The 23,437-nt window shown below is 33.8% G+C and overlaps 1 protein-coding gene across 1 annotated transcript in view; it reads right to left on the bottom strand.

Moving 5' to 3' along the window:
* Positions 1–23,437, bottom strand: part of Dnah14 (dynein axonemal heavy chain 14) — a 356,406-nt gene that overhangs the window by 328,270 nt on the left and 4,699 nt on the right. The window contains exons 3-7 of the mRNA XM_077802938.1: positions 20,865–21,016; positions 9,619–9,749; positions 7,010–7,162; positions 5,626–5,741; positions 2,108–2,170 (exon numbers count right to left, since the gene is read on the bottom strand). Coding sequence (XP_077659064.1) covers positions 2,108–2,170; positions 5,626–5,741; positions 7,010–7,162; positions 9,619–9,749; positions 20,865–21,016 — 615 coding nt within the window. The remainder of the gene's footprint in view (positions 1–2,107; positions 2,171–5,625; positions 5,742–7,009; positions 7,163–9,618; positions 9,750–20,864; positions 21,017–23,437) is intronic.

Consider the following 23,437-nt stretch of genomic DNA (forward strand, 5'->3'; position numbering starts at 1 on the left):
TCAATGCCAAATAAATACTCTTGAATTTAAAACAAACCAAAACCAAAGACCAGGAGAAAGTATTTGTAAACCACATATTTGAAAAAGAATCTATAGCTGGAATATAAAAAGAACTCTCAAAACTCAACAGCAAAATTAAAAAGAATAATAATCCAATTAGAAAATGGACAAAAGAAATGAAGATACATTTTACAAAAGAGGACATGTCTATGGCAAATAAGGACTTAAAAACATATTCAACATTAGGGGAATGCAAATTGAAACCCTGAAGAGATATTACTATATACCAATCAGAATGTTTAAAATAAAAAAATAGTGATAATGCCAAATGATATCACAGATATGTAGAAACTGAATCACTCATACATTATTGGTAGGAATTAAAGTGGTAGAATTACTCTAGAAAACAGTTTGATAGTTTCTTTGGAAATTAAACTTGCAATTACCTTGTGACCCAGCAATTACACTCTTGGGCATTTACCCCAGAAAAATGAAAACTAGTTTCAAAAGCAACCTGTACACACACACACACACACACACACACACACACACACACACACTGTACACAAATATTTGAACATTTATAAAAAAAAAAGTTTACAAAAAACTAACATTACACTTATGCTTTTCCATAAGACAGGGAACAAGTCAAGGATGTCTATTCTCAGCACTCTTTCAAGGATAGCCAAAAACTGGATAATACCCAGATGTACTTCCCTAGCAAATGGTTAAATAAACCATGGTAAACACATATCATGGAATGTACTAAGCCACAGAAAGGAACTACTGACATACACAGCAACCTGGATGAGTTCTGTTATGTGAAAAGAGTCAATCCCAAAGATTATGTACTATGTGATTCCATCTACATAACATTCTTCTTTTTTTTTGCTTTTATAAAACCACTTAATCAAAGTATGATGGATACACAAAAAAACTGTATATTTTTAATTTATATAGCTTGATACATTTGGAAATAAGCATACATCTGTAAACCATCACCACATCTATGCCACAAACCTCCAAATGTTTCCTCCTCTCTTCTTTATTTATCATTATTGTTTGTGACAAGAATACACTTTTTTCCCCCTTAAGAACATTCTTGGAAAGACAAAAGTATAGAAATGGAGAACTGATTAGTGGCAGACACAGGCTAAGGAGAGAGTGGGAATGGGAAGGAAGTGGGTATAGTCATAAAAAAAAGAAAAACACGAGGGATTTTTTAGTGACAGAAGATATTGAGAGCCACAGCCGAAGGGGCCCCAGCAAACTTCCAGCTGCCAGCTGATGATTGGCTCACAGCGGCCCCAACAAACTTCTAGCTGCCAACTGATTGGCTCCTCTGTGGTGTGTTCTAAAAATAAAGTTCGTTTCTTTTGACAAGTAGCACCTGAATTGTGCCCAGCCAGACTGCAGCAAGAAATGTTCTGTATCTTGATCATATTAGTGTCTATGTCCTGTTGTCATAATGTACAATAGTTTTGCAAACTGTTACCATCTTGGGGGAAGCTGTAAAAAGGATACATGGGATTTCTCTGTATTATTTTCTTAAAATTGCACCTCAATCCACAATTATAGAAACATAAGAGCTTTGATACAAACAAAAATAAACACACACACACACACACACACACACACACACACACACAAGCGTTTTCTTGCTTGAGCTGCTACCAAATAGGATTGACTTTCATCTATCTTGAAAGACTTAATCATATTCCTCTTTTTTATTTTTTAAGTAAAAAGATAAGATGACCAGGGGAGCTCACCAAGTTTCTTCATAACATTATGACCACAGAATGATATGCTGGGAAATATAGTAAGTATTTAACTATTTTTAAGAGAATAGAAGACTGGTTAAATTGTATAGCTGGTGGTGTGGCTCAGTGGTAGACCACTTTCCTAATATGCTCAAAGCCATGAGTTCAATGCCCATGATGAAAAAAAGGAAAAAGGAAAAAAAAAAAGGGGGAGGGGGCTTAAGTTTAATCATAAAGGCAACAAAAGTGACTTTCTAATTATTAGATAAATTATATCTGTTTTCATAGTATATTTCAAAAATACAGCTTGATTTTGAAATTTTTTATAAATATATATCAAGACTTACTTGCTCTTCTCTATCTTAATTCTTTTAACATTCAACTTCCAGATAACAAAAGCTTTATTCATTCTGAAAAGAAAAACACTTTTTAAATTCTATATTCACAAATCATATATTTACATAGAATAAATATAGTAAAAACTAAGTAATTTTAGCAAATTCCCTATATGTTTCATTCATTCTGAGCTACCTGAAGTAAATACTAAACCATTTTAAGTTTTCTCCCAAACTATCAACAGAATATAAAGTAAAAGGTAAATGTAAGTTAAAGTCATTAAAATTCTCATAGATGCAGAATTCACTTATCTGTAACATCCAAATAAAAATTTAAAACTATAACAATATATTCCTTCCCATTACACATTAATTGGCTTACTATTTTGAAAAGCAACTCTAACATCAAGAGGAGTTGAAATTCAATTTTCAATGACAATTAAATGATAATGATTTAAAAAAATAAGTAAAATGTTAAGATAATGTATGTCATTCTGATATTATTTAAGTTATAAAAATCATATATATATATAATTTTTAAACACTCAAAAACTGTATGAGAAAGAACTGAAAAGTTTACCTCATGATTATTCATCATGCATAATTGTCATACATCAAAAGACATAGATTCTCCAAATCTCCTTCAATTTCACCATTTTCTGCATCAATAGGATTATTCTGTGCTAAATTGCATAATCCCTCCCTTAGCAGCCTTTGCATTTTGAAGAAAACAACCACTCTTAAGTAAGCACTGAAATGTGATTACTTGTTTTCCTGTGTAGCTGGTAAGGGCTAGTGAGGACAGAAAAATAGCAGGGAGGGGGTGTCCAAAAAACCAACCAAACAGTCAATCTGTTTGATACTGGCTGAGTTTAAATCAAGAGACTGAAAGAGGTCTGAATCCATCCAAGCAGTTCAAAGAGAGTCCTATGAGATGCCCTTCAAAGAGAAACACCAGAGACCCTGAAAATCAGAAATGCCTCACACAAATCTTGTGACTTGACCATATATATAGGCATTCTAATGAGCTCCTATTTTACTTTGATCCAGATCTGTAGAGCTGTGGTACAATCAAGACTCTTGAAGATTCCTGAAAACTCAGGGAACCCATTGGCAGTGTCCTGAGTGTCTGCACCAGGCCATACAAACTAATCCATCAGGAAGTTTAACAGGATAAAAAGGCTCATGCTGATGCTCTAGTCAACCCACTGCTCTGTCCATAGCATCACCAGATAAAATTGTTAACACTTCATATTTAGCTTATTATTCTACTTGAAATTTTTTTATATTTATTTTTTAGTTATAGGTGGACATAATATTCTTTATTTTATTTTTATGTGGTGCTGAGGATTGGACACAGTGCCTCATGCATGGTAGAAGAAAGCTCTACCTCTGAGCCACAACTCCAGCCTGAAATGTTACTTTTTCAATACAGTAATTTAATAACTTCACAAAATATACTAAAAATAAAATTTAAAAATAAAATTTATTGACAAAATTTTAATTTCTATTTTTCTTAAAATGAATAAAGAAAATGGAGCTAGGTATAGCTCAATGGAGAACATGAGTCCCACGATCACAAAATAAGAGAGAGAAAGAGATTGAGAAAGAAGCAAGAAAAAAATGACAGTGTACTTACTGATGACAAATGTCATTAAAAACAAAACAAAACAAAACAAAACTCTTGTTCCAGTTCTGACTGGGTTTCAAAAGTTTAATACATGAAAATTGATTAAAGCAGAATGGACCTTGAGTATTTATATAAGGCAAAGATGATAGTGGAAAGCCCAACACTGATACAGAGTTTTAAATAAATAAATATAAAAAGTAGCACTCTGAGCTAGGTGTGGTGGCACACACCTGTAATACTAGCAGCTCAGGGAGGCTAAGGCAGGAGGATCACAAGTTCAAAGCCAGCCTCAGCAAAAGCAAGGTGCTAAGCAACTCAGTAAGACCCTGTCTCTAAATAAAATTCAAAATAGGGCTGGGGATATGGCTTAGTGGTCAAATGCCCCTGAGTTCAATCCAGGGTTCTCCCCACCCCCCCAAAAAAGAAAGAAAGAAATAGTACTCTGGATAATATTTTAACTGATAATCCAGAATCAAAACCTATCTAGCCTTACAATTAACACCTAAATTCTAGGGATGCATTTATCACATATCCTAGACAGGAAATTTATCAGAACCGTTCCTCAATCACCTTCACTGAATGTGACCCAGAAATTAACAGAACCAGCTTCATTTCCTACCAATCTCTTCAATGCTCCTGTCACGCAATTCCTATTATTGAATAAAAACTACTGAACTTGGTCTATCCTCTGGCTGGAACTATCTTCTCTCAATGTCCCACATGGCCATTTCCTTTTATCATTTAGGTCTCTGCTTAAATACGGCATCTCTTAGCATCCTATCTAAACATGTATTTTATTCTGTTTTATTATCTTTCTGGTCCTTATCATTATCTGAAATTACTTTATTTAGTTAGTTACTTATTTATTCATCTCCCTCCATTGAAATCTAAGTTATATAGAAACAGACACTTTGTATATTTTTTCATGGTTCTATTGCCTGTCCTCATAAGAGTGAAACAGGATAGGTACATGACAAATTTTGTCCAATAAATAACTTCTCTGCCACAAAATCCCATATACTTCTCTTACTGGAAAGTTATTTAATCTATTTATTATGTTAAATATAATAATTTAAAGTATTTTTTTTTAAATCTCAGGTTGGGGCTCTAGCTCAATAGTGAAACACTTGCCTAGCATGTGTGAGGCCCCAGCACCATGCAAATGTGTCGGGGGGAGGGAGTGTGGGTGTTATTTAGTTTCTCTTCCTAGTCCCCAGCAAATTTCAGCACACCACAAGAAAAGGTAGACATTTGAGAAGGAAAAAGAAAATTATAAAACTAGGTACTGTGCAAACACTGAAAGAACAACAGTCTGGGTTTACTTTGTGAGGAAAGAGAGTCTTAGGAATCCTGTTGTGTGATACAATGTAAAGTACCTTAGACAAATCTTTCAAAGATGAACTTGAATCAACAAGTTGCCCCCAGCTTCTTCATCCTTGTTTTATTTTTAAAAAATTTTTAGTTCTTTCATAACATTTCATCTCTGACATTTTACATTTTTACAGATTTGTTTATTATCTCTCACCTACTACAATTAAGGTTCTTTGAGAGCTAGACAATTGTTTGGTTTGTTTGACAGAGTAACCACAGCATCGAGAATAACACCTGATTTTTAGCAGGTGTTTAATTAATGAATGAATAAATGCATGAAAAAAAGGCAAAGTGAGGTCAATACAGTCTATTTAAGTATGTTTGACTATTAAATATCTTTTTTGGGGGCAATGTTAATCCAAAAATTAAGGGTTTAATACTTAAATGAGTAAGTTTCCTTTATCTGAAATACTATAATTCCCCATAAACATGGCATTACTATAATAGAAATCAAGTGTCATCCAGGCCATTTTCTTAAAACAGGATCAAACTATAAAAAATAAAAAAGGTTAATTTTTATTAATCTCACCGAAATTTGGAAAATATCTTAAATTGCTGTAATAAATAGTAAAAATGTCTTTCTGATAGCCATTCCAAAACAGGTGTGAGCTCCACGTCTTCTGTACTGTCACTTATTTTAATAACCTACAAGTATAAAAAGCACAAAAGTAGGATTTTTTTTAAAAAATAGCTGCTATTTTCAAGAAATTAAGAAAGGCTATGTTTAGGGCTCATAACTACTTGCCTTTAAATTTAAGCCTTTTCTGTGCCTGAACTCTCATTAAACTCAACTGCTTTGCTTTCCCTTCACACATTGATTCTAGACTTGCCTTTTTCCTGCTACTTTTTGTGCTCCAATGGAGAAAAGATAGGAGAGATTTCCTCCATACTCAGAAATACTTCTCCCAAGTGATTATACAAATTTGAGTCCTGCAATTTTTATGCTTTCTTTAGTATTTATAAACTCAATTTATTTTTTTAAATATTTTTTTAGTTGTAGATGAACACAATGTCTTTATTTTTTATTTATTTATGTGGTGCTGAGGATTGAACCCAGAACCTCAAGCATGCAAGGCAAGTGCTCTACCACTGAGCTACAACCCCAGCCCTATAAACTCAATTTAAACTAGAGTGGTTCAATTTATAACCCCACTTCTCAGATACCCTATTTTTATATCAAAAAACTAATATTCACCAAGGAATTTTGTCTTCCCAAGAGTTGTCTGCCCAATAGAATGTTAAAATATTCATATATTTCTTCTAGAAATAAAAGTATGCCTTTATCAGCATATATGTATCTATGTATGTTTTTATTTATATAAAAATTGTTCTTTCCATCTTCACTCCATATTACTTCCATATATGTAATCTAGCTCTATTTTATGCAGATGTGGTTCTGCAAAGTGTACTTAGAATTTACTTTAGTTGGGAGGCTGGGAGAACAGAGGCAGACAGACAGATATTAAACAAATGATCAAAACAGGTATTTGTATAATTGTAACTTGTGGTAAGTATCAAAGTGCTATGTAAGAGTATAGTAGGGGATTTCTGTATCTGGAAATAAAGTTTATAACAAATGTGCCAATAAAGAGCATTCTTATCTTTATAATTATCATTCCTGTTATACTAGCAAATGCCTGTTTTTTAATTCTTCCTTTAAAAATTACACAAAATATTAATAAAGCATTCGAGACCTCGAAATTTTCTTAAAATTGAATCCTCAAGCCTATATTTATATAAAGAAGAAAAATGTACTATCAAATAACTTTCCCAAGGAAATTCTTAAATATAGACTGCTTCTCAAATGACCACACTTCTCTAAAGCACAAAGATAAATTTATGCGATAAAATTATAAATTGGATAATATTTTTCTATTTTAAATCTGAAAGCTGAAGCACCCATTATATATTACCTTTGAGACAAATGAAGCGGTAATAATCCAAAATTCTTTGCATTTTTTAGCTCTATGGGTAGAGACTACTTGAGGATCATATGGATTGGAAAGGCCGTTAGGATTATACCGAGGAATGCAATATACAAATTCCCCATCATCTTTTAAAGGCTCCTGAGGTTAAAAAATATAATTAATTTGACTAAATTAACTAATAAAATGGTTGAAATGAAAAATTTTAAAAAATATTAATTTATTTATGAAATGAAATGAAACAATTTTAATATAAAGATTAAAAATATGACTGGGCTGGGGATGTTAGCTTAATGGTAGAGTGCTTACCTAGCATACATGAGACCTTAGGTTTGATCCCCAGCACAGGTAAAAATAATAATAATAATAATAATAATAATAAAAATAGAAATAGAAATGTCATTGAGGAAAACCAACATCAAATTGTGTCTAATCAAAGTTCAATAAGATTAATCTTATGAAAGATTTAATATATTTAATTTTCATTCTTAAACACACTGTGGTCATAAAACATTCAGAAAAATGTATCCATCTGCTTACTAATGCATTTAATGTATGTTTACTAACCCAAAAAACTCGATGACATACCTTTTATATATGCCATCTTCCAATAAATTTATTTGCCAACACAAGAAAACTTGAGGCATATTAGATATATCATTTATTTTGATGATGGTGGGTAATAATTGTGGCAAATATTTGTTAAGAAATATTTCATAAGAAAGTGTTCCACATATATTATCTAAACCATAAAAGTTTAATATTTTAACTTTAATCAAAATTAAAGGGAAATTAAGGGTCAATACTTTTTATCTTGTTAAGAAGATGCAGAAATTAATAATTTGATAAATTGGGTAATGTGCAAAATATCACCGATATAAGAAGTGGCAAAGTAGAAATTTAAATCCAAGTCTGACTCTAAACTCATGCTCAAAGTTTCTGCAAAAATATAATGCCTCTCCCTCATTTAATTGGTATTTCTGAGGAATTGGCTGTTTTATAGTAAGAAAAATTTAAGTGTAAATTTTAAAGCTACCGTCTTTTAGCTTTCAAACTTTTACTGATGAAATCAATTCTAAAATTATAAGAAAGTTGAATTAGTCTTCTCTGGGCAGTTAAATTTGATTATAAGAAAAAAACTATTTAGTATTCAATGATGCCCTCAGAAGTTACTGAATTAAATAACTAAATAGTTCCCAATTACTTCAGCTTTAAATTTTGGATCCAGTTTTACAATTATTTTTAAAATTTTTTCTTCCTTGAAAAGTCTTTGTTTCTTCTCAATTGTGTTAGCTATTTACTATTATTTGTCCACTTAAAGCATTTTTGTTCTAAATTATATTTCAAACTGTGATGTTATTAGAAACTCAGTATAGGTACAATTATATTAAATGGATCATATATTTAATTAAAATTCAATTACTGAAGCATAAAAATGTTACAATTAAATTATTCTTTTTTACTGAAAACAAGTGGGTTTTTTTTCATATTCTCAATTCTTTCTTTACACACAACTGAAACATATCTTTTTTAAGAGTCCAAAGAACTCATGTACAGCTGAGGTTTTGTGTTGTTTTTATAAAAAATAAAGTATGTCCACAATCTTCCTGGCACTATGGCACATAAAGTGCCATATTTGATTTAATATTCACAATGTTCTAGGGTAAGTTCTATTATCACCATTTTAAGATCAAAGAAAGTAAGGCCCAGAGACAATAGCAACTTGGCCAAGATAACCTGGTGAATTCCTGAGATTCAAAACTACACGAATTTGATTCCATTGTGCATATTCTTTCCTTTACGTTATGGTGTCTCTAAACAGTGTCCAAATGATCACTTATCCTCATGGTAACAGTCTAGAGCTGAGATCAGCAAACCATAACATGGGCCACATGTATTTTATTGTAAATAAAGTTTTATTGGACCATACACCCATTTGTTTACATATTGCTTTGCACTGTTAAGTTGAGTAGTTACAACAGAGTTCAGTAGTTACAAAAGAGATCTCAAGACCTGCAAAGTCTGAAATATATATTACCTGGCCCTTTTCAGGAAAAGTTTGCTGACCCCTGGTTTAGAGCAGTGTTTTTAATTGTGCATTAGATTCACCTGAGAGCTTAATACAGATTGCAAGGCCCCATCTCCAGAGTTTCTGATTCACTGGATCTAGGATTGTGAATGACAATATGTATTTCTAATAAGTTTCTTCAATAAATTTCTTTTATTTCTTTTTAAATCACATACCAAAACAACAACAAAAAACTGGCATATCAGAATAAAAGAGTAGATTCTAATTTCAGGCAGATGGTATCCTTTCCTGGGGACCAAATCAGTTAGAGGAGGGAATAAAAGAGGATAGACACAAATATTTTGATGCATCATAGACTTAAAAATTTATAGGCCTTTTTAATTTTCTGTTCCTTAAATAAGTGAAACAAAATAATGTCAATATTTTTATAAGCTTTTACCATGAAACAATTATTGCAATTTGATATTAACATATCTGATTTTGATGCAATATTTTAAATGTATTAAATAGAAATTAAAATTAAAATATTGATTTTTATAGTCCAAAATTAAATAAAGTGCAATAGTACCTTTAGGATAATCTTCTGAACTGCAATTTGGGGATTATCATATTTAAAGTCTTTTGGTGATAAGGCAGTTTGCCAACCAAGCTTTTCTCTTAGCCTAGTAATATGTCTTATGACATCATCATCTTCTGGTTCTGGTGCAGAATATTAAAAAAAAAGTTCAATAGAAGTGCAAATATGGATACCACTTAAGTATAATGTATAATATTTCAAAAATTTCTACACAGAGAAATTATAACAAAGTTAATGTAAAACTATGTAATGAAAAGAGGAAGTATAGCTTAAAATTCAGTCTTAAGAAGAACTTTAAAAGAGGAACAATATTTATCTACAAAACAATATTTATCTACAGATATCACAAAAGACTTAATTCCAAGTTATAGATAATAAGAAAAAAGATTAGGACTGGAGCCAGTTGTAAGGCTTTTCTTTTTTATTTTGGGGATGGAATGCAGGGCCTTGTACATCCTAGGCAAGCATTCCATCGTCAGTTTTACTACCAGCTCCAAGGCTTATAAAAGGCCTGATCTAGAGGTAGAATCTTTGTAGGATCCAAAAGGAAGGGATGACAATACAGGATGGAGGTATTCTTCCTAAAGATACTCATTCAACAGACACTGTGCAGACCATATCTTCTTGATCTCTTAGTTGGCAGCTAAGAATTTTCTCTTTTTTGAAATAGTCTTTTTAAAATTCTGGCTTTTATTCGTCATGCTGTACAACACTTGTTCTTTAAGTTCTCTTAAAAAAATAAATTAAAATTTAAATTGTATATACTTGTGGGAGTACAGTGTGAAAATCCAAAACATACATGCAATATGTGATGATAAAATCATGGTCAATAGCATTTCCATCCATTTAAATATTCATCATTTGTGTTGGGAAGTTTCAAAGTCCTGTGTTTTGATTCTTTTTAAAATTTTCAATAAATTGTTGTAACGTCAGTCAACCTACTATGCTATAGAATATTAGAACTTATGCTTACAAGTTTAATTTTTTGATAAACATCTTAATTTGATGCTCTTTGACCACTTCTCTGAATTTTTCTTTTCTTTTTAAAAAATATTTATTTTTTAGTTGTAGTTGGACACAATACCTTTATTTATTTATTTTTATGTGGTGCTGAGGATCAAACCTAGGGCCTCACACAAGCAAGGTGAGTGCTCTACCACTGAGCCACAAATCTAGCCCCTGAATTTTCCTTATGATGGAACTCTAAAAGTGAGATTATTGGTCAAAGGCTATGAAAAAAATATGAAAGTTCTACACATTCCTTTAGAGACTTACTAAGGGCTCTGTTCATTTTGAGTCAAGTAAGCTGTCTGGATTCTACCAGACAGGGGCAATAATTGAGAAAGAAATTTCTTTTTCTTTCTAATTAAAGATTAGGTGATGTTATTGCTGTTAATCATTCACTTACCTATTAAACAGAGTCATTGTTAAATACACAAAAAAAATCATAAGAAGAAATTTGCCTCTAAATGTATTCATTATTTGGCCTTCTTCTATTCTCCTTACTGGCCTTCCTAGCCTCTAATGACAACTATTCTACTTTCTGTATCTATGAAATCAACTTTTTTAGCTTCCACATTAGAATGATAATATATGGCATTTGTCTTTCTGGTTTACTTCATTTAACATAATGTTTTCCAGTTCCATCCATGTTGCCCCAAATAACAGGACTTCATTCTCCTTACGTCTGAACAATATTCCATTGTATATTTACATCACATTTTAAAATCTGCTCATTCATTCATTGACATCTTGATTGATTCCATATGTTGGCTATTAAAAAACAGTGCTATATTAGCCATGGATTTATTTGATACACTGATTTCATTTCCATTTGAATATATATCCATCCACTAGTGAAACAGTGGGATCACATGATAATTCTATTTTCAGTGTTTTGAAGAACTTCTACATTATTTTCTATAAAAGTTGTACTAATTTCCATCCTACCAGCAGTATATTAATGTTAGAGTCTGTAAACAAGTCAGGATGGCACCTGGCATTTTGCCAGAGAAATGTTAGGGTCTGTAAACAAGTCAAGATGGCGCCTGGCAAAATGCCAGAGGGAGTGGTTTGTGAAGTAACGCCATCGAGCCATTAAGTGTGGAGATTCCTTATTGGTTGACTGCTGTATCAAGTTTATGTTAATTAAGATAAGCTGTGTGGAATGTATAAATACCTCTGTTGTCCTACAATAAACGGCTCCTACTCCTGCTGTATCAATCTACACAAGTTGCTCGTCTCACCCCGGTTATTATTTCTCCAAATCCACATCAGCATTTGTTTAGTTTTGTCTTTTTTACTATAGCAATTCTAACTGGGATGAGATGGTATTTCATTGTGATTTTGATCTGCAATTCCTTGATGATTAGTAATTTTTAAAAATTTACTTATTTATCCTAATTAAGTATATAGACAGCAGAATGCATTTTGATTCATTGTACATAAATGCAGCACAACTTTTCATTTCTCTGGTTGTACACGATGTAACCTCACGTCATATGCGCAGTCATACATTTACCTAGGGTAATGATGTCCATCTCATTCCACCATCTTGCCTGCCCCCATGCACTCTCCCCATCTCTCCCTTCCCTTTACTCAATAAAAGTTCCTCCATCCCCCCAATAATGGTTCAGCATCCACTTATTAGAGAGAACATTTGGCCTTTAGTTTATTGGGATTGGCTTACTTTGCTTAGCATGATATTCTCCAACTCCGCCCATTTATCTGCAAAGGTTTGGGCCTACTTTTTCCTCTATCAGGCAAAGGGTCTCTGGACTAATTCCTAGGTCCTTGATCCACTTTTGAGTTTTGTGCATGGTGAGATAGGGGTTTATTTTCATTTTTCTTCATATCGATTTCCAGTTCTCCCAGCACCATTTGTTAAAGAGGCTATTTTTTCTCCAGTGTATGTTTTAGATGCCTTTGTCTAATATAAGATAATTGTATTTATGTAGGTTTGTGTCTTCTATTCTGTACCATTGGTCTACATGCCTGTTTTGGTGCCAATACCATGCCATTTTTGTTCCTATAGCTTAGTGGTATAGTTTAAGGTCTGGTATTGTGATACCTACTGCTTTACTCTTCTTTCTAAGGATTGCTTTGGTTATTCTGTTTTTTTTTTACTTTTCCAGGTGAATTTCATGATTGCCTTTTCTGTTTCTGTAAGGAATGATGTTAGGATTTTAATTGGAATTGCACTGAATCTGTATAGTGCTTCGGGTAGTATGGCTATTTTGACAATATTAATTTTGCCTATCCAAGAGCATGAAAGATGTTTCCATCTTTTGAGGTTTTCTTCAATATCTTTCTTTAATGTTATGTAGTTTTCACCTCTTTTGTTAAGTCAATTCCCAAATACTATATTTCCTTGAAGCTATTGTGAATGGGGTAGTTTTCTTAATTCCTCTTTCAGAAGATTCATCATGGATGTATAGAAATGCATTTGATTTATGGGTATTAATTTTATATCCTGCTACGTTGCTGAATTCATTAATTGACTCTAGAAGTTTTCTGGTGGAGTTTTTTGGATCCTCTAGGTATAAAATCATGTCATCACCAAATAATGATTGAGTTCTTTTTTTCCTATTCATATCCCTTTAATTTCTTTCATCCATCTACTTGCTCTGGCTAGAGTTACAGGACAATATTGCATAGAAGTGGAGAAAGAGGGCATTCCTATCTTGTTGCAGTTTTTAGAGGGAATGCTTCCAATTTTTCTCCATTTAGAATGATGTTGGCATTGGGTTTGGGATAGACAGCTTTTACAATTATGTTCCTACTATTCTAGTTTTTCTGGTGTTTTGAACATGAAAGAATACTGTATTTTCTCAAAAGCTTTCTCTGCATCAATTGAGATGATCATGTGATTCTTATCTTTAAGTATTGATGTGATGAATTATTTATTGATTTCTGTATGTTGAACCAGCCTTGCATCCCTGGAACAAACCCAGCTTGATCATGGTGCACTATTTTTTTGATATGATTTGTATGTGATTTGCTAGAATTTTATTGAGAATTTTTGCATCAATGTTCATCAAGGATATTGGTCTGAAATTTTCTTTCCTTGATGTGTCTCTGCCCAGTTTTGGTATCAGGGTGATACCAACTTCCTAGAATGAGTTTGGAAGTGTTCCCTCTTTTTCTGTTTCATGGAATAATTTGAGTATTGTTATTAAATTCTTCTTTGTAGGTCTTGTAAAACTCAGCTGTGAATCTGTCTCGTCCAGAGTTTTTCTTCATTGTTAGGCTTTGATGGCACCTTCTATTTCCTTGCTTGAAATTGATCTGTTTAAATTGTGTATGTCCTCTTGATTCAGTTTGGGTTGATCATATGCCTCTGGAAATTTGTTGGTGTCTACAAGGTTTTCTATTTTCCTGGAGTATAAATTTTCAAAATAGTTTCTAATTGTCTTCTGTATTTCAATAGTGTCTGTCATGATATTTCCTTTTTCATCAGGAATTTTAGTAATTTCAGTTTTCTCTCTCCTTTCCATAAGGTGGCTAAGGGTTTGTGAATTTTATTGAGATATTTAAAGAACCAGCTTTTTTGTCAATTTATTTTTTCTATTCATTTTAATTTATTATACACAACAGCAGAATGCATTAAAATTCATATTACACATATTGAGCACAATTTTTAATATCTCTGGTTGTACACAAAGTAGAGTTACACTATTTGTGTCTTCATACATGTACTTAGAGTAATTATGTCCATCACATTCTACCATCTTTCTGATGGTGCACTGTTTGGGGCATATATATTTATAATTGTTATGTCTTCTTGCTGTATGGTTCCATTGAGCAGTATAAAATGTGCTTCTTTGTCACTTTTGATTAACTTTGGCTTTAAGTCTACTTTTTTTTGATATGAGAATGGAAAACTCCTACTTGTTTCTGCAGTCCATGTGAGTTTCTTCCCAACCTTTCACCTTCAGTCTATGGATATCTTTTCCTATGAGATGAGTCTCTTGGAGGCAGCATATTGTTGGGTCTTTTTTTTTTTCAATCCAATCTGACAGTCTAAGTCTTTTGATTGGTGAGTTTAGGCTATTAACATTCACAGTTATTATTGAGACATGATTTGTATTCCTAGCCATTTTTGTTTTTGGTATTTAACTTGACTTGGTTTCTCCTTGGATTAGTTTTTCCTTTAGTGTAATACCTCTCTCTGTTTATTTTCATTGTTTTCCAATTCCTCTTCAAGGAATATTTTGCTGAAGATGTTCTGTAGTACAGGCTTTCGAGTTGTAAATTCTTTTAACTTTTGTTTATCATGAAAGTTTTTTATTTCATCATCAAATCTAAAGCTTAATTTTGCTGGCTATAAGATTCTTGGTTGTCATCCATTTGCTTTCAGAGCTTGATATATGTTGTTCTGGGTTGAAAAATCTGCACAGAATCTAATTGGTTTCCCCCATATATAACCCAATTCCTTTCTCTCATGGCTTTTAATATTCTTTTCGTATTCTGTATGTTAGGCATTTTCATTATAATGTGCCTTGGTGTGGATCTATTGTGATTTTGTACATTTGGCATCCTTATATAAGCCTCTTGAATTTGGTTTTCCAATTCATTCTTCATGTTGGGAAAATTTTCTGGTATTATCTCATTGAATAGATAGCTCATTCCTTTGATTTGGAACTCTATTCCTTCCTCTGTCCCAAGAACTCTTGAATTTGGTCTTTTTACACTATCCCATATTTTTTGAATGTTCTGCTCATGGTTTCTTACCATTTTCACTCTGTGGTCCACATTCTTTTAAAGATTATATATTTTGTCTTCATTGTCTGAGGTCCTGTCTTCCAAGTGGTCTAATCTGTTGGTGATACTTTATTTATTTATTTGATTTTATTTTTTTAAACACATGACAACAGAATGCATTACAATTCTTATTATACATATACAGCACAATTTTTCATATCTTTGTATAAAAAGTATGTTCACGCAAATTCATGTCTTTATACATGTACTTTTGGTTTTTTTTGCATTACAATTCTTATTTCCCATATATATACCACAATTTTTCATATCTCTGTTTGTATATAACGTAGGTTGACAACCCAATTCATGTCTTCACACATGTACTTTGGATAATGATGTCCATCACATTCCACCATCCTTGCTATTCCCCTGTTGGTGATGCTTTCTATTGAGTTTTTTATTGGTTTAATGTTTCTTTAATTTCAAGGATTGTGTTGGTTTTTTTTTTCACAACCTCTATCTCCTTATTGAAGCAATCTTTTGCTGCCTGTATTTGTTCTCTTATATCATCCTTTCATTCACAGAACATTTTAATTATACATCCTGAACTCCTTCTCTGACATTTCTTTTGTTGTGCTGGCCATGGATTCTAATAATGTATTCTTTTGATTTGTTTGGGGCATCTTTTTCCCCTTGTTTTTTTATGTTGTTCATGTGTTTTCCCTTCTAGCACTATAGATCCGTGGCATTAAGTTATTTTTACCCTACAGGCTTATAGTGCCCCTGCACAGTTCCAATACCTCTCCTTTTTGGGGAAGAACAATGTTAAACAATATAAACCTTAATCCAAATAGTTGTTATTAAGACATTTATCTTTTGCCACAATATATAGAAATGGTGATTTCAATTATTATATACAATATAAACAATAGGCATGCAAAAAGGGTCTACAATTTCTGATGGTGGATAAAGAACAGGGGGTGAGGTGTAGGATGAGATGTTGAGGGGGTAGGAGGTGAGGATATACAATTATTAGATCTTAGAAAGCTTGAAAGAGGAATCTAAAGAAGTTGGTTAACAGCTGTCGGGGAGAGGGGTGTTGGGGACTATGGATACCTACTTAGCCAGTGTTCCAAGCTGGAGGTTTACCCCAACTAAAGATGGCAATGAAGGTGTCCCAAGCTGGAGGTGACTGCTTTCAGCGATAGAGTGTTAGGTTAGGTGGGGGGGGGGGGAGCCAGGTGGTGGCACTGGGAGATGTGTTCAGAGATGCAGCTCTATGGCATGCAGTGTTGTTGCTGTAAGCTGTCTCTGGACCCAGGGCAGGCTCCATTGGTGTCGGTGGTGCTGACCTAGGCCTGCCTGGGCTCCACAAGTGTCACTGGGGTTCTGTTTTGTCAATTTTTAAAATTGTTTTGTTTAAATTTCATTGATTTCTGCCCTGATTTTAATTATTTCCTGTCTTCTACTACTTTTGGTATTGGTTTGTTATTCTTTTTCTAGAACTTTGAGATGTAAGTCAGGTTGACTTTTTGACTTTTCCTTCTTTTAATGAGTGAGCTTAATGCAATGAACTTTCCTCTTAGCACTACCTTCATAGTGTCCCATAGATTTTGATAATTTGTATCAGAGTTTTCATTTACCTCTGATGTCTTCTGTTATTCTCGAATCATTCAATAGTGTATTGTTTAGTCTCCAGGTGTTGGAGTACCTTCTATTTTTTATTTTATCATTGATTTCTAATTTTGTTCCATTATGGTCAGATAGAATGCAGGACAGTATCTCATTTTTTTGTATTTGCTAAGACTTACGTTGTGGTATTACATAAGTCTATTTTGGAGAAGGACCATGACTCATGTGCTGCTGAGAAGAAAGTGTATTCTCTTGTTGATGGGTGGAATATTCTATATATGTCTGTTAAGTCTAAATTATTGATAATATTATTGATTTCTACAGTTTCTTTGCTTAGTTTTTGTTGGAAGATCTATCCAGTGGTGAGAGAGATGTATTAAAGTCACCCAGTATTGTTGTTATGGTCTATTTAGTCCTTGTAGTTGAGAAGGGTTTGTTTGATATACATAGATGCCCCATTGTTTGGGTCATAGATATTTATGATTATTATATCTTGTTGATGTATGAATCCCTTAAGCAGTATGAAATGTCCTTCTGTATTCCTTGGCTTTAAGTCACTTTATCTGATATGAGGATGGAAATCCCTGCTTCTTTACATGGTCCATATGAGTGGTATTTTTTCCCCCGCTGTTTCACCTTCAGTCCGTGGATGTTTTTTCCTGTGAGATCAGTCTCTTGAAAGCAGCATATTATTGAATCTTTTTTCTTAATCCAATCTGTCAGCTTATGTCTTTTAATTAATGAGTTTAGGCCATTGACATTCAGGGTTATTATTGAAATATGATTTATATTCCCAAACAGTTTGGTTTATTTTGGTTTCTAACTTGACTTGATTTCTCCTTTGATTGGCCTTTCCTTTAGTTCCTCCCTTTGCTGATTTTCATTGTTGTTTTTCATTTCCTCTTCCTGGAATATTTTGCTGAGAATGCTCTGTAGTGCAGGTTTTCTCACTGTAAATTCTTTTATCAAGAAAGGTTTTTATTTTGTCATCAAATCTGAAGCTTAATTTTGTTGGATATAAGATTCTTGGTTGGCATCCATTTTCTATCAGAGCTTGGTATATGGTGTTCCAGGATCTCCTGGCTCTGAGAGTCTGGGTTGAAAAATCTGCTGAAATTGAAATTGATCTCCCCCTATATGTAATCTGATCCCTATCTTGTCACCTTTAAGATCCTATCCTTATTCTATATGCTAAACATTTTCATTATAATGTGACTTTCTGTAGATCTGTTTTAATTTAGTATCTTGCAAGCCTCTTGTATTTGATTTTTTAATTCATTCATGTTTGGAAATTTTCTGATATTATTTCATTGAAGAGATTGCACATTCCTTTGGTTTGAATCTCTGTGTCTTCCTCTATCCCAATACATCTTAGATTTGGTCTTTTGGTGCTATCCCATAAGTCTTGGAAATTCTGTTCATAGTTTCTTACCATCTTCACTGTGTGCTCAACTTTATTTTCAAGATTGTATATTTTGTCTTCTCTTATATTCTATCTGCCAAGTGATATAGTCTGTTGGTAAGGCTTCCTACTGAGTTTTTTTTTTTTTAACTTGGTTTATTGTATCCTTCATTTTAAGAATTTCTACTTTTTCCCCCCAGAATCTCTCTCACTTTTTTGAAGTAATCTTTTGCTACATGTATTTGCTCTCTTATCTCTGTTTGTGTCATGAATAGTTACCTATATTTGCTCTCTTATCTCTTTGTTGGAGTAATCAATTTTTGCCTGTATTTGCTCACTTGTGTCATTGTTTAATTCACAGATCATTTTAGTCATGTACATTCTGAACTCCTTCTCTGACATTTTCACCAACTGTGCTGTCCATGGATCCTATTATTGTAGTATCTTGGTTTGTTTGGGGCACTTTCTCCCCTTGTTTTTGCATGTTGTCTATGTGTCTTCCTTTCTTGCAGTGCAGATCTGAGGTATTAGTTTCTACCCTACAATCTTGCAGTGTCCCTGCAGATTACCTATACTTCATCTTGGTGTTGGGCTTTCTGTCCCTGGCCGGTGTCCCACAATGGATACTACTGCAACTAAAGGTGGTGGCAGCAACAGCAGTGATAACTCAAGATAGCAGTGGGTGTCCAAGATTGATGCAACCAATTTCAGAGATGGGGGTGAAAAGATGGACCTTACAATGGCTTTGGGCTGCCTGTTCGGAGATGCAATTGCTTCCTGGCCCTGTCTGTTGTCCCAAGGTGAAGACTTCTGTGTGGGGAGGGCTATGGTGATGGCTGTAGTATCCCAAGATGGAGGTGGGCTAGGCCTGGTTTCCCAATTGGGTTGGTGGGTGTGGTCCAAGACCTGGGCCTAGGCTCTGATGTGAATCTGCTGGTCAGTGGGGATAGTCCTAGGCCTGACCTGGGCCTGGGCTTCGGTGCAGGTAGGTGGAGGTGGTCCCATGCCTGGGCCTGGGCTTTGGAGTAGGTTTGCCAGTTGGTGGGGCAGTCCTCAATGATTACTAGTTAAAAAAAATGTTAATTATTTGTATGTCTACATTTGAGAAACATCTATTCAGATAATTTGCCCATTTTTTAGTTGGGCTATTTGTTTTTTTTTGCTCCTTATATATTCTGGATATTAATCTCTTGTCAGATGATTAGTTTGAACGATTTTTCTCCCATTCTTCAGGTTTGTCTCTTCACTCTGTTGATTGGTTCCTTTGTTTTGCTGAAGCTTTCTATTAAGTTTCTTGGTTTTGTTTGTTTGTTTTTAAATAAAACAAATCATTCTGGGTGCAGTGGCGAGTGCCTGTAATCCCAGCAGCTTCGGAGGCTGAAGCAGGAGGATTGTGAGTTCAAAGCCTGTCTCATCAACGGCAAGGTGCTAAGCAACTCAATGAGACCCTGTCTCTATATAAAATACAAAATAGGGCTGGGTTGTGGCTCAGTGGTCGAGTGTCCCTGTGTTCAATCCCTAGTAACCCCCCACAAAAAAAAATTATAGAGAAAACACATACCAAAAAGCCATGCTTGTAATACCAGCCATCCTAAAACATTATTCTAGATTTCTGGCCCTCCAGAATCACAAACACTATCTGACTAAAATGGTTTCTTCCCCAAGGATTAAATGAGACTTGAGATAATAGACAAAACAGTGTCAGGACTGGGATGAGGAGTCCTAACAGCTTATTTCTTCAAAGTCAAAAAAGGGAAGGGAGACTTTAGAGTCTACTGGCAAGATGGAGTCTTCTATGATGTAATATCACAAGAGTGACAGCACATACTATTGATTAGGAGCAGTTATACAGATTCCACTCACACTCAAGGGGAGAGTATGAACCCACCACATCCATGCAGGTTTTACGCTACCTGAGGCATTCCTAATTTTGAGAATATTTCTTTAAAAAAAATAAAAGAAGCCTATGTGACTGAGGGTGTCCTAAAACTTCAGCTTCAATAGCTTGATTTCAAATCTACCTCCGGACCCCCATGATATGTCAGTGAAAAACTAAAAAGTTTACTGTTCCTATGAAATTTAAAATATTGATACATATAAGAATTTCAGTTATAGAAAAAAAACACCATCTGTGAAATGTTAGTAGAGAAAAATCTGTTGAAATTAACAGGTGATTTAAACTCTATACCAAAGACATAAAATTGTTAAAAATGATACCATCAGTACAAAGGTAAAACTATACAATTTATTTATCATTCTAAAAGCATAATCTTCAGAGATTGTCCTTAAATAAAAAATATAATTTTTGAACAGTCTGTCAATTTTTACATTAAGACAAACAAAAAAAAATTGTCAAATCTTTAAGCACCCAAACACATAAAATTCAGTAAGACTGTTTTTTTTTCCCCAAAACCAGTGTCCAACATGAGCACCAAAACCACAGAAAGTTTTTTTTTAAAGAAATGTTTTCTAAGCAAGATGTTTCAGTGATGATACGTACCTGTTGTGTCATATGACAAAAAACTGACTTCCCTAGCTTTTGGATAAGCATTACTATGCTCCTGTTTTCCCCAGGATTTCCTTTTCTCTTTTTGGGAAGCTGGTTCTGGGGCAACTGTATGTGGTTGAGTTATGCTTTCTTTAAGGAAATCTAAAAATAAAACCATTATCAAATGAATACATATGATGAACATAAATAATACCATAGTATTTTCACATACCAAGCAATATAGTTGATTATTATATGAGGCACCATAATAGCACTGTAGTTAAGAGCAGAGGCTCAGAGTTAAACCAGCTGGGTTCCATGCGCAGAGACAAACTACCATGCACAGTTCAATGATTTACCTTTTAAGTTACTGTCTGACTTAACATTCTTATCTTTGAAATGATGAGTGTTGTAGGAAGAACCTCATAGGCTTAAAATACTTAAATTAGAAAGTGCTTACTTATTAAGGTAAATATTATTTGTGATTTTGTTATTACACCAAAATATTTGAAGTGTAAATCCTTATATAAAATTCACAGAAAAACCCTTGTATTAACTAACTTGGTAATTGAATAAAAAATATTTAGATATAAATGCAGAAGAGTAGCAAAGGATCCATATCTCAGATTTCTTCTATGCTTACTTAATTGGTGGGTTTTCAACACAGACAAGAAAGAGAAACTATTGAAAATAGAAGTTTTGATTAAGTAATCAATTTTTGCAGCAGAGTCTTACTATGTTTTCAAGACTGTTCTCAAACTTCTGGGCCCAGGAAAATCTTCTTGCCTCAATATATAGCAGGTATGCTACACTGCACCTGGCAATAAGCTTTTTAGAAGCAAATACATTTTTACTTGCTTCTCTCACTTATTTAACAAATACTTATGTAGTGCAAGGCATCAAGTTATAATCTAATAGGGGATAAGACACAATAATTACAAACAAAACAAAACACATGTAAATGAAATAACCAGTAAGTCTGTTTCAGCCGATAGTCCAACTCAGAGAGATTTCCTCTCTCATATGATCAAAGAGACACACACCCTGTTTCTCATTGTGGGTAAGGGTATAGAGCTGGGAGAGAAAATGTGGGCTTTTTTGGAAAGTTTGTGTGAAATAGTTTTAAAAACTTTCTGCTAGCATTAACCTCTATTACCAGAGTTTCTCCCACCCCCTGGCTTATTCCCTAGGGACACCCTAGTTATTCCCTAAGGATACCATTGATGTGAAACCCTCTCAAGTGCTTGTTGTTTCTAATATCACATTCTATCTACCCCAGACTGGAAAGGGGATCATTTTCCTCTTTGCTCACCATTCACTAACTTCAAATCATTACAACTTGCCCTTTAAAAAAAAACACCATGAAATATAATCCTACTCCTTTGAAGCTAATGCCTTTTTGTTATACCATACCCTTTTAGTCTTCTTTGATCTGCCAATTTCCTAGTCACTCAACTAATCTAGAACTTCAGCTCCTGAGAGGGTCCATTTTTTCTATATGAAACCTGCCACCATCTGATAACTTCAGTGTTTCTGAATTAAGACCTGTTTGATACTATACCTGCCCCCATTTCTAGATATTCTCACAGCTCTAGTCTACCTCAACCAATCACACTCAAGCAACTTTATGCCACATTTCTGCCATAGGTTTTATTTTCAGATTGGCCTAAAGAAAGTCTACTCAATAATATATAGTTGCTCCATGTGTGGTTACTGTTACATCATTGTGCTTGTCACCACTTGCCCTGTTATGATTGGATCTTAAATATCCTCCAAAGGCTCATGTGTTAGTCCCCAATAAGGCACTGTGTAGGTGGGGCTTTTAGAAATGATTGGATTATACCATTTGACCCAGCTATCCCACTCCTCAGTTTATACCCAAAGGACTTAAAATCAGCAATATTACAGTAATACAGCCACATCGATGTTTATAGCAATTCACAACAAGTAAACTATGGAACCAACCTAGGTGCCCTTCAATATACGAATGGATAAAGAAGATGTGGTATATATGTACTCAATGGAATATTACTCAGCTTTAAATAAGAATGAAATTATGTCATTTGTCAGTAAATAGATGGAGTTGGAGAATATCATGCTAAGAGAAATAAGCCAATTCACCAAAACAAAGGTCAAATGTTTTCTCTAATATGCAGATGCTAATTCACAATAAGGTGGTGGGGGGGGGGCAGGGGCACTAGAGAAGAATAGCATTACCTTGGATTAGGCAGAGGGAAGTGAAGGAGGGTGATGAGAGGGAATGTGGGGATAGGAAAGATAATAGAATGAAACAGACATTATTGCTTTATGTATATATGTGACTGCATGACCAATGTGATTCTACAACACATACACTGAGAAAATGAGAAATTATATCCTATCTATGTACAATATATCAAAGTGCATAATGCATTCTACTGTCAGATATAACTAATTAAAACAAATTTTAAAAAGAAATTATTGGATTATGAGGGCTCTAATCTTATCATTGATGGATTTGTGATCTGAATTATTGGGAGATGGTGGAAACTATAGGAGGAAGGACCTAGTTAAAGGAAATGGGTGTTAAAGGCACACCTTTGGAT

The sequence above is a fragment of the Urocitellus parryii genome, chromosome 9 (genome assembly GCF_045843805.1).
Source record: "Urocitellus parryii isolate mUroPar1 chromosome 9, mUroPar1.hap1, whole genome shotgun sequence".
NCBI lineage: Eukaryota > Metazoa > Chordata > Mammalia > Rodentia > Sciuridae > Urocitellus > Urocitellus parryii.